Here is a 12,852-nt window from a genome sequence, read left to right as displayed (position 1 = left end):
CTTCTGCCCCCAATTCCCCCAGCTGTGAGCCTTCCAACCTTCTAAGTATTCCTTTATATGTGGTTCAGAGTTCTGGGACCATCCCCTGAGCCTGCTTGGTTGGGTATTTTGTGTTGTTGTTGGCGGAGCTCTGTACTACACATCCACCTGATCCGCCATCTTGTTTGTTCCCTCGGAAAGACACACTTATACAAGGTATAAATTTAATGCAAAACCTAGGTGATTGCACAAACATTAGAATTAGAAAAGCCAAAAATATTATGTCATTGGACTACTGGGTTCAGGTTTGCACAATATTGATTTTCACCACTGCCAATATTTCTGTACTGAGGAAGCTGGAGATTAGATAGTACTACCTGTGCAATTATCTTTACTCTGAAGGATTTTTCCAACATCCCCTGATCATTGGCCACCATTCAGATGGAAGGTCCTTTGATCTGTGTAGGACTCTACTCTCTAACATGTATGTACCTAAACAATACATTTTCAGTATTTCTACTCACCACATTGAATCAAGATAATGTTACATGAAAACTAGTCATAAAACAGGTTATGGAGTCAAATTGCATGGATTCAAAAGCTGATTTAGCTAATTAACAGTTATAGAATGCATTTAATAGTATCCATGCCTCAGTTTTCCACCACTCATTGGTCAGTTTGTCAGAACATGACGGCTTGCCTTTTGTTGAGATGCTGGAAGCCATGACACCCATGGTGGGCAGCTTTCAGTGAACTTTCCAGACTAAAACCACTCGGAAAAAGGAAAGCTGGACAACATCTGAATGTTTAGTGATTAAAAACTTTATGAATTACAACAGAACATTGTCAGGTATAGTAACAGAAGATGAACCCTTCAGGTTTGAAGGCACTAAAAATATACCTGGGAAAGGGCTGCCTCCTCAAAGTAGAGTTGACTATAGTGACATTAATCACACAAACTTCTGGGAATTTCATTAGCTGATGGGACACAACTCAAAATAAGAAGAAACTGCTGCAGTTATCCATTAATTATTAGAACATTGTATGTATGACTTATGAAGCTAGAAAAATAGAAACTTGTGAAAAATGAAATGGAATGCATAAAGATTGACATCTAGACGTTAGTGAGCTAAATGTGCACATGCTTTTAACACAAGTATTACAAAAGCTCCTGTAGCCAGTTTGTAAGTGGCCAAAGTGTTAGCCTCCTACACGTAGGCACTCAGCTTTACTCAGTGCATGGAATGAGAAGCCTGCAGCTACACTGTCTCTCTATGCCACTGCCTTTGCAGGCAGGGATCGCATGTTCTTTGTTGATGGTCGTGGGACTGTCTATTTTGCTCTTGAGATGACTCCTTTAAAACATAGCAGGATGGCAAAACGACCTAATTCTAGTATTAGAAGAGTCCAATCATTTGGTGGAAGTCAAGATGGCTTTGGAAAGAAAATCCATATCAAGTAAATTCATGGTAAGACACCATCAAAGAATGTTTCTATATGTAAATCTTTTCATCTTTTCTTGATTTTTTAAAAAAACTTTTTATTGTGAATTGACCCAAAGTTTACAGGGCAGATCATCCATTCTACCTTCAACAAATTACATACTTTGCTTATTACAATGATTGCAATTCCCCCCATATACCATCAGTTAACAGTATTTACCTCTATTCAGTTAATGCTTACACTCCTCCCTGTGTCTCCTGCTACCTTCGTCTTTCCTGTCAACCTTCTTGTATATTATCTGCTTCATCACCCAGGTTCACGTGTCTACCCTTTAACCTGTGAATAATTCTACCCCTCCACCCCCAACACACCAGTAACCATTATAGATTGTTTCTTTTATCAAGAAAACTTTCTCTTAGCTTTTTACATTGGTCTCATACAATTATATGTCATTTGTGATTGACTAACTTCACTAGCATACTTTCCTTCAGGTTCATCCATGTTCCAAGGTGTTTTATAGATTCATATTCTTCAATGTTGGGTAGCATTCTTTTCACACTAGTGGTATCAGACAATATTTGAATTTTTTTCACTGACTTACTTCACTCAGCATAACATCCTCTAGGTTCATCCACAAGTTATTTTTCACATTCACTGTTATTTAATACATCACATAGTATTCTGTTGTGTGTATGGTTTACTTTTTGACTCATCCCTTGATGGGCACTTAGGTTTTTTCAACTTTTTGCTACTGTGAATAATGCTGCCAAGAACATGGATGTGCAGAAATTGTCCTAACTTCAACCAAAACTTTCAAGGAAATGATAAAGACTTGACAGCAACTCAGACAAACAGGAATAGCAAAGCACTGACTGGGGGCAGACTCGTTACCAAACGTAACTCTGCACAATCACCTACATGATCTTGGGCACATCTCTAAAAGTCTCATTTATTCACAGGGGGTGCTATAGATATTAGACTAAATATCTAAATGTAATTTTTTAAATGAAAAATTACTATCAAGTACTAGACTATAGTATTTTATTTGCATATAATTTAGTTGAGTTACATAATTTTAGGGCTCATTTGTTTTCTAATTTCACGGCTGCACTCATTTGTTGAACCAACATTTACTGCTGGCTATTCTATAGCAGACACACACTGGGGGAAAGACACTGAAGTGAACAAAACAAGCAAAGCCTCTGCTCTCAGATAACAACAGGAGCTATGATGACCATAATCCCAGTGACAGGTTACTTCAGATTGGAGATAACCAGATTATGTTTAAGATTCAAAAACAAAAAGGAAAGTGGAAAGAGAAGAGAAATTAACTTTGAGTTTCTACTAGTCATTTTATATCATTTATTTCATTTCAAACACATCAACATTCTATACAGGTAGGTATTAACTTACTTTTTCATACATTAGAAAAATCAAGACTTTGAAGGTTAAATTACTTGTCTAGGATTTTATGACTAGTAAGGGCTGGTATAGATCTGTAGGATAAGCACTGGATGACGAGGTCGGTTTGAATTGCAAGGCTGGTGGTTCGCACACACCAGCAGCTCCTTGGAAACCCTATATAGGGTTGCTACAAGTTGGAACCAACTCAATGGCACTTAACAACAAGTGCTAGGGCAGCGATTCAAAATCAATATGATTTGAAGACTATGCTCTATCCCTGCTGAAATAAGGCACATTTTACTATAAAAGCTGCTACAATAATAGTCTTTACAATTCAAATGGATTTTACCATGATTTATTCATTGTTCCTATCAGCTGTTGTTGAGTTGGCCCTTGACTCATGTCAACCCCATGGTTTACAGCATCAAACATCTCCATAGCATATTCTTGATCATAATCTTTGCAGAATTAACACTTGAATGAGGTGGGGTTTTTTTGCAGCAGATTTACCTAATGCAATATGTTGGCTGATTTCTTGATGGTTGCTTTCATGGACATTGATTGTGAATCGATGTAAAATGAAATAGACAACTTCAATCTTTTCTCCATTTATCATGATGTTGTTTACTGGTCCAATTGTGAGGATTCTGGATTTCTTGATGTTGAGGTGTAATCCATATTAAAGAATGTAGTTTTTTTGGCTTCATCAGTAAATACTTTAAGTCCTTTTCACTTCCAGCAAGCAAGGTTGTGTCACCTACACATCACAGGTTGGTAATAAGCATTCTTCCAATCCTGACATCATGTTCTTCTTCATATAGTCCAACGTCTCAGATTATTTGCTCAGCATACAAATTGAGTAAGTATGATGAACAATACAACCCTGGTGTACACTTTCTCTGATTTTAAGTCAGTCAGTATTCCCTTATTCTGTTCAAATGACTGCCTCTTGGTCTATGTCCAGGTTCCTCAGGAATACACAGAAGTCTTCTGGAACTCCCATTCTTCACAGTGTTTACCATAAATTGTTATGATCCACATGGTTGAATGTCCTGATGTGGTACTGCAGGATAAACACCGGGCTGCTAACTACAAGGTTGGCAGTTCAAATCAATCAGCTCATTAGAAACTCTATACCCTATGAGTCAGTACTGACTTGTTGTTGTTATGTGCTGTGGAGTCAGTTCCGCATCATAGCAACCCTGCACAGGGTTTCTGGACTTGTAAATCTTTATGGGAGCAGAAAGCGTCATCTTTCTACTGTGGAACAGCTGGTAGTTTCGAACTGCTGACCCTGAGGTTAGCAACCTGATTCATAACCACTATGCTACCAGAGCTCAGAACTGACTAGATAGCACTTAATGACAAAAGCATCTTTCTGGTATTTTCTGCTTTCAGCCAAGATCTATCTAATGTCAGTAATGATATCCCTTATTGAATGGTTTGAATTTGTGGCAGCTACCTGTCAGTGTACTGCTAAAGCCACTTCTGAATTAACTTCAGCAAAATTTAAACTATATTGCTGGATCATTTCTGCATTCTGTTGGGTCTTTTTTTTTTTTTTTCAATTGACACAAATATAGAGCTCTTCTAGTCAACTGGGCAAGAAGTTGTCTCCCAAATTTCTTGTCTGCTCTACAGGAAGCTATAATCACCAAAAAAAAATCCCCTTGGATTATGTCTTTCCTTCATGGAATTGTATCTGGCTATCTATACCTAAACTTTCTTGCCTCTGAAATTCTAAATCCAGTGTTCATATAATCTTATCAACTTAATTTTAGCAATTAGATTCTAAACTCACAGAAGGCAGGGGACCAGCACAGGACAGAACAGTTGAGGTAATAATTTACATACTTACTGCAATCACTCAATTAGGCCTGTAGCAAAGCTAAAATGACAGAGCAAGCCTCAGAACTCTTAATCTTTTCGACATTCACTGAATAAGCAGTGAATGCCTACTCTCTTCTAGTCCCTAGGGAAAACAAAGTAAATAAGACATGGTGCCTAAAAGATATTCCATGGGGCTTCACCATATTCAATGCTTATGAGTTTGAAGACATGGTGGCTGAAGCGCTTCATCCTAGATGGCTGTGGAGTCAAATACTACCCCAATTGTGGAGGGCCCTGCATTCATGAAGGTCTTGGTAGCACTGCCCCACATAACCTGTGTCCTCTAATAAATTCAACTTCTTGTCTCCACAAATAAATAAATAGATAGATAAATAGCTGAATAAACCATGTGCTTAATTTGATCAAACCTACTAAGCCCTACAACACTCTAAGGTAGTGACGAACAATGAGCTCTTATGAAACACTTAAAAATAAGTAAATAAATAACATATATATGTACCTCCAAATGTGGAATAAAAGTTTTGTCACTTTCAAGGGCAACCACTCTGGCACCAGTTTTAAGTAATGCTTGGGTCAGGATTCCAGGACCTAGTATGTTAACAGAGAGAAAAGTCTATTTACAAGAGAAATAAGGCAACCTGTTTCAATAATAATACTTGTATCAAAGTCTACAGGAAAAAGATGAGTCTTTCTGCTTCTGCAAAGACTTACAGTCTCTGAAACCCTACACCAGGTTGCTATGAATCAGAACTTACTCCCCGGCACCTAACAACAACAATATGAAGTCTCACAACATCTCCTTAAGTGTTGCTCTCCTTAAAGAGTTTAGATTGGATTACTAGCCTTCAACCATGGTGGTGGTGGTGGTAATGTGCACAGAGGCGGTTCCGACTCACAGCGACCCTGTACAGGGTTTCTGAGGCTGTAAATCTTTACAGGAGCAGAATGTCTCATTTTTCTCCTGTGGTACAGCTGGTAGTTTTGAACTGCTGACCTTGAGGTTAGCAGCACGATTTGTAACCACTAAGCTACCAGAGCTCCTCCATAACAACTCTTAAGTGGTGCTGCTTGGAATTGAAGCAATACTGCTAGTGACTCCAAAACTTGTACTCCTAATCACAATGTGCCACTATTTCTTTGGTGATACATACAAGCAAAAAGGTTGTTTCTAGCCTACTACCTACCAATGAGCTACTGTGATGCTTTGGACTGTTGGTGTGGCACTGTAGGATCAGTACTGGACTATGAACCACAGGGTTGGCAGTTCAAACCCACCAGCTGCTCTTGGGAAACCCTATACAGGGTCACTTTCAGTGGAAATCAACTTGAGAACACTTAATAACAACACTGTGATGTCTTAACCAACCATCAAAGATACAAACTGATACAGAACGAACACTCCATGATAGGATATGATGCTTTATAAAGTAATTATTCAAAAAGTCTGTATATCTTGTGTTCTCAGTATCTTCCTATGGGAGATGTACAGATGAGTAAGGTAAAAGTTCTTTTTTCATACTTAGCTGCACATTCATGTTCACTGCAGCACTATTCACAACAGCAAAAATATAGAGACAGCCTAAATGCCCATCAACAGAAGAATGATTAAACAAATTGATACATACACACAATGGAAACTAGCAACACTACAGAATAATGAATTTTTGAAACATCTCATAACATGCATGAACCTGGAAACAATATGCTGAGTGAAAGTAGTCAATCACAAAAATAGAAATATTGTATGAGACCACTGTTATAACTCTTGATAAAAGAAACATTGAGCTCTGGTAACGTAGTGGTTACGAATCAGGCTGCTAACCTCAGAGTCAGCAGTTCGAAACTACCAGCTGTTCCGCGGGAGAAAGATGAGGCTTTCTGCTCCCATAAAGATGTATAGCCTCGGAAACCCTGTACAGGGGCGCTATGTGTCGGAACCGACTCTACAGCACATAACAACAACAACAACAACAACAACATGATGGTTACCAGGGGAGGGAGGGCAGGGAAATTATTCACTGGGCAGAGGGTGGATGGATACATGCAAACTTAGGTGATGGCGAAGGTAATATACAAGAGGGAGGGAGGTTGGCATCAGAAAGATGAAGGCAGAAGAAAACACAGGGCAAAGTGCAAGATTTAAAGTGTATAGAGGTCTGGTAGCGTAGTGGTTACGAATCGGGCTGCGAACCTTAAGGTCTGTGATTCGAAACTACCAGCCGCTCCGAGGGAGAAAGATGAGGCTTTCTACTCCCGTAAAGATTTACACCCTCGGAAACCCTGTACAGGGTCGCTATGGGTCGGAACCGACTCGATGGCACTTAACAACAATGACAACAACAACAGAGGTAATACTGTTAACTGAGGGTACAAGGAGGGGATTGCAGTCATTGTAATGACACGAAGTATGATTTGCTGAATGTGGGACTCAATTCACAATAAAAAGTTAATATTGTTTGACGTGAACCTACTACAGAAACAGTGCGGCGTCATTAATACAGACAATATGCTTAGGCTTTGGCTCCTCTTTTCAGGTAAGTGCGTTTGACATACATGAAAATGCAATCCACGCCCGACTCACCAGGATTGCACTCCAGGACTAGCTGGGGAGTTTTTTGTTTCCTTTGCAGGATCTGCGCCAAGCTCTCAGCCAATCTCCGATTGGTTACATAACGCTTGTGGTCTAAACGACACTTAGACACCCACGAAGATGATTCCTCGATATCAGGGCAAGGCAACGGCAGCGGGCGAGAGTCAGACAAGCCTCTGTGAGGGACCTCCAGTAAGTCGTTCCGCGTCGCCATTCCGGACCCCAAAACATAAAAGCGACCAGCACCGGTAAAGACTGAAAAGGTCAGCCGTGCGGGAAGCCCCGCTACTGGGGCCCACATCTTGTCCTTTGAGGTCCAGCCCAAAGATCACGCAGGGTCGCTATTTCGGTGAACCCTGCACAGGGAACCCACGTGCACCATTTCCTCAAACCCAGACTACAGAGGGCGGAAGTAAACACTATGAAATGCGCATGCGAACGCCTTTCTTCTTAACTTCCGCTTCCGTTCTAATTCGGCCGCTGACGGATTGTGAGTGCCAGATGAGAGAAAAACAGACTCTGCGGGTTATGTCCGGACTCGTACTCTATGGTTGTCCTCCCTCTGCGCTTCCTCTCTAGCCTTTTGCACTCTATGCTCCGCGGTCGCTGGCTGGCCAGCCAACCAGCCAGCTGGGAGGGGTGCGTTGAGGAAGGCGGAGCGGGAAAGCGAGTGGTGTCTCCTTCACCGGAGCCGCGGGAGACCTGAGCAAGCTCAGTGACAACTCGTCGGCCGCCATGTCAGCGAGTCGGGCGGGAAACAGATCCAGCGTACAGCGGTAGCCCTCTTTTCGCCTCCGATTTCCAGGTGAGGATAGGAAAAGAGACACACAGGGACCTGCCGGTTTGCGGCGGGCGTGGATAGCCTTTCGGAAGCCCCTTGCTCCGCCCCCGACGTTGTCCTCTTCCAGCCGCGCTACCTTTGCCGTCCCGCTCATTGCCCTCGGTGAGGTGTAGCCCATGCCTTCACCTCCGCCTGTCTTCGGTCTCCTGTTTTCCCTTCTTTTCTCAAGCCTCAGAGGGTCTCCTAGCCCTGCGCACCGTTCCAGTTCGCCCTCCCTAGGTGACTAGCTCCACTGTGCCTCTGTTCCTTTCTATCCCGTTTGCCCACATCTCGCCACCCTTGTGGTTGGTTTTTATTTTCCTCGTACCTTTTTTCCACCTTCTCTCTCCACTTTGGTTGTCCAGAACAGACCAATGTCCCTACTTGTCTTAGTTTTTAATCTGCATGTTTAGAAGATTTCTTTCTAAGCTTAAAAAAATCAAGACCTTAGAATGCAAATTTCCTTTCCTGAACAAACTTAGTCAAAACAAATTGTACCGTGGAATGTATTTTTAAAGACCCGTTCCAAACACTAAAAATAGTATGCTATTATGGAAATGGTCGTCTTTCTACCTATTTGGTAATGTAGGAAGATGCGATTCTTTAAGGGTGATTTTAATAAGAAAGAACTGTACCCCTTAGTAGCCACCAAAGTAGGAGACTGCAACCAGTCTACTCCCCAGTTAAAATATGTACAATCCTTTCTGCTTACTCTACTGGGATCCTAATTGAACTTGGCATTTAAATGCCTAAGAAGGCTTCCCAGGAATGTGGTGGTGGTGGTGGTTATGTGCCCTGGAGTCGGAACCGACTCATAGCGACCCTGTACAGGGTTTCCGAGGGTGTAAATCTTTACGGGAGTAGAAAGCCTCATCTTTCTCCCGCGGAACAGCTGATAGTTTCAAACTGCTGACCTTAAGGGTCTCAGCCCGATTCCTAACCACTAGCTCTTAAAGCTCCCTGGAATGTCTCACCTAGTAAATAGAAGTGTGAAGATTCTTCTCAGCTGATGATCTTCAAATTGGTTTAATTGGCATCCAAGTGTGGCCTTCCTTGGATTATAAATTTGTTAGGACTCTAAGAAAGTTCCTTATCATTATTTGAACATTTTTACATTATGCCCGCTGGTGTTCTGGGGACTGATTGATGTTTTTTTTTTCCCCCTGTACAATTTCATCACTGACAATTTACTTGTCTGCACCTTTACTCTTAAGAATCATTTTAATAGAATAAAAAATATACTGGCTTTCCTCCCAAGAACCCTAAGGTTCTAAATATTATAAAATCAAATAAAGCAGAATGATGTTGAGGAAGAACATAATTCACTCGTAGAAGTTTGTCACTGAATGTCTCACTTTACAAATAGACTTAGAGTAATACATACTTTCTTTCATAACATCTGTGGACCAAGGTATCCCGCTCAGCCCCAGAGAAACTCTGACATAATTTTTTCTTTTGCTTTTGAGTAGTAATTGTAATTTTCTTTGGGTTTTGATAGAGAAAATTGCTTATAATGATAGATTCTCTTTTTATAATGTTAATGGATGATTTATGATTGAAGGTGCTTATATAACACAGAGACAGAACTTTACACTGTATTGTTTTAAGGCCCAGAGTGCTGAAAATGAAAGAAATGTCCATTTCCCATAAATGGTAAACCTTAGACTCAGTATGAAAAAAATTGAGCTTATGTATTTCCCCCTTTATTTTCTTCAGAGATGTGGTTAAACATCCTGTGCTATCATTTGCCCTTTTGAAGCACAATAATCCCTCTTAAATTGGTTCCAGGACCAACTGATTTGGCTGATACCTTGTTGTAAGTTATTTCAACTACATGGGTAAAGTTGTTGTTAAGTGCCGTTTAGACGGTTCTACTCATTGTGACCCTGTATAGGGTTTCTGAAAAGTGGCAACCCGTCCCCCCCCACCTTTCGGTTAGCAGTCCAGTGTTTATCCTACAGTGCCACACCAGGATTCTCACTGATAAAGTTGTAGTTGTTGTTAAGTGGCGTCCAGTTGGTTCTGACTCAGAGACACTGTTTAATAAGGTTTCCAAGGAGAGGCTGGTAGGTTTGAACTCCCCATCTTGTGGTTAGCAGTCCAGTGCTGATCCCACAGCGCCACAACCATAAAGTTGTTAAGTGCCATTGAGTCGGTTCCAACCCATAGTGACTCTGTATAGAGGTGATGAGGAGTGGCTGGTGAGCTTGAACTGCTGAGCTTGTGTGTGGTTCACACTGACTTTGCAGTCCAGTGCATTAGCCCACAGCGCCACACCAGGACTCCACAGTAGAGAAGGGAAAATAATTGCTTTTTACCTTTGGCTTTCAAATGACAACTGTAATTGAGGTATGCCTAATGATAGTTCTTAAGGAGCTCTGGTAGCATAGTGGTTATGAATTGGGCTGTGACCCGCAAGGTCAGCAGTTCGAAACTACCAGCCGCTCCGTAGGAGAAAGATGAGGTTTTCTGCTCCCGTAAAGATTTATAGCCTCAAACCCTGTACAGGGTCGCTATGGGTCAGAACTGACTCAACGGCACTTAACAACAACAACAATGATAGTTCTTACTTGCTAATCAGAATTGGAATCCTGGGTGTGGCACTGTAGGATGAGTACTCCACGGCAGTATCTGTTTAAACTGCAAGGACAGTGGTTCAGATCCACCTCCTAAATCCTATACAGGGTCGCTATGAGTTGGAAATGACTTGACAGCACTTAACAACAACAACAACAATCAGAATTGGGCTGTAGGTCTACAGCAGCACCATCCAATAGAAATACAATGCAGGCTATGTTAATACCTAAAAAGAAACAAGTGAAATTAGTGTTTGTCATACAATTTATTTAATCCAATACATCTGATTTCAACAAGTTATCAAGATACAAAATGAGATCTTTTACAGTCCTCTTTTTTTCATTCTATATCTGTGAAAACCTGATGTATTTTTTACACTTAAAACACATAATTCAAACTAGTCAAATTTCAAGTGTCCAGTAGCCATACCGGGTATTTTATAGGATTGTAGTGTTATGCATTCCGATCCTGAGTCTGATTTACATTCAAAAATCCTTTTCCTAAAGTGTTGTTGTAGTTGTTAAGTGCCATCGAGTTGGTTCCAACCCATAGCAACCCTGTATAGGGTTTCCGAGGAGTGGCTGATGAGCTTGAACTGCCAACCTGGCAGTTCAAACAGCTTTGCAGTCTGGTGCATTAACCCGCAGCCCCACACCGGGACTCCTTCCTGAAGTGTAGCAGTGTTAAAACTGAAAAGTTCCTATACAGAAAGAGGGTTCCAAGAAGTCTCGTCCTCTTTGTGTGACTGTGTGAGTGTTAACGCTGCTGAGCTGGATCAACAGGTGCCCAGTGCTTGTTTAGTGATGGGTCATGAGATGAACCCTGTGCTCAGTCATTTCCTGGGGTGTCATTGTTACAGTTATTTACATCTTCATGTATGTCCTGCCTCAAGGCATTGTGTGGGTCTTTGTCAACTAAATTGATTGACATTATGTAGGAAGAACTTGTGGAAGTTACAGAAGATTGGATTTTATTGCCAATAGGTAGAGTACCTGCTATTATAGTTATTTTCTGAATCAGTTTCTGGTAGAAGAGTTTTGTAATGTGCTTCTCTATATCATTGTTGTTGTCAAGTACTTTCGAGTTGGTTCCCACCCATAGTGACCCTGTTTAGGTTTTCCAAGCTAGTGTTTCTTATAAAGGGGAAGATAAAATATTTTAGCAAAATTTGAAAAGGAAAAGGGCATAAAACAATGACAGCTTCAGTAATAGCGGGAGACTAACTTTAATGAACAGGAAATTTGGCAATTTTTGTTAAAACTACTGGCATTATATCTAGATTTGTGTTTTACGGAGTTCTGGTGTGTCTCTGTAGGATAAGCACAAAGTTGGTGGTTGAAGCCCACCAGCTGCTCTGTGGCAGAAGGATGAGGCTTTCTGCTCCGGCAAAGGTTAAGTCTTAGAAACCCAATACAAGGCTGCTCTGAGTCAGAACTGACTCCACAGCATTTAACCACATCTCTTGTTCAGAGCTGATAAACTTTCTGCATTTGTTGGGATGATAACCCTTTAACTACCTGGCCTTTAGTGGGCTCATCTTTTTATCTTGAGCCCTGTGATTTGTCACACTTCCTTAAATACTACTTTAATCCTGGATAGTACAATTATCATTGTTTGGTTAGACTACCTACTAGCCACAAGGTTGGAGGTTTGAGTCCATCCAGAAGTTGTCTATCTACTTCTGAAAAATCAGCCACTGACAAACCTGGAGCACGGTTCAGTTCTACTCTTAACTCACCTTGTGGAGTCACTGTAGGTCAGGTTCGACTGGGTGACAACTCGTTTTAAAATATTTTAGCTTCAGTGTATTAAATCTATATGTTGTTGTTGTTAGGTGCCATCTAGTCGGTACCAACTCATAGTGACCTTATGCACAGCAGAATGAAACACTGCCCGATCCTGAGTCAACCTCATTACTGTTGCCACGCTTGAGTCCATCGATGCTGCCACTTGGCCAATCCATCTCGTTGGGGGTCTTCCTCTTTTTGTCTGACTCTCCAGCTTACCAGACATGATGTCCTTCTCCAGTGACTGGTCCCTCCTGACAATATGTCCAAAGTATGAGAGACAAAGTTTGGCCATCTTAGCCTCCAAGGAGCACTCTGACTGCACTTCTTCCAAAACAAATCTATTGGTTCTTTTGGCAGCCCATGGCACTTTCAATATTCTCCTCCAACACCATAACTCA

At 41.2% G+C, this 12,852-nt stretch overlaps 2 protein-coding genes across 2 annotated transcripts in view; one reads left to right on the top strand and one right to left on the bottom strand.

Moving 5' to 3' along the window:
* TFB2M (transcription factor B2, mitochondrial) overlaps positions 1–7,568 on the bottom strand; it is a 24,816-nt gene extending 17,248 nt beyond the window's left edge. The window contains exons 1-2 of the mRNA XM_006871270.1: positions 7,259–7,568; positions 5,177–5,265 (exon numbers count right to left, since the gene is read on the bottom strand). Coding sequence (XP_006871332.1) covers positions 5,177–5,265; positions 7,259–7,568 — 399 coding nt within the window. The remainder of the gene's footprint in view (positions 1–5,176; positions 5,266–7,258) is intronic.
* A 357-nt stretch (positions 7,569–7,925) lies between these two features.
* Positions 7,926–12,852, top strand: part of CNST (consortin, connexin sorting protein) — a 170,608-nt gene continuing 165,681 nt past the window's right edge. Inside the window, exon 1 of the mRNA XM_006871269.1 lies at positions 7,926–8,072. The gene's annotated coding sequence lies outside the window, so the exon portion shown is untranslated. The remainder of the gene's footprint in view (positions 8,073–12,852) is intronic.

Source organism: Chrysochloris asiatica, unplaced genomic scaffold, assembly GCF_000296735.1.
Source record: "Chrysochloris asiatica unplaced genomic scaffold, ChrAsi1.0 scaffold00165, whole genome shotgun sequence".
Taxonomy (NCBI): Eukaryota; Metazoa; Chordata; class Mammalia; order Afrosoricida; family Chrysochloridae; genus Chrysochloris; species Chrysochloris asiatica.
This window is presented reverse-complemented; position numbering and strand designations above follow the sequence as displayed.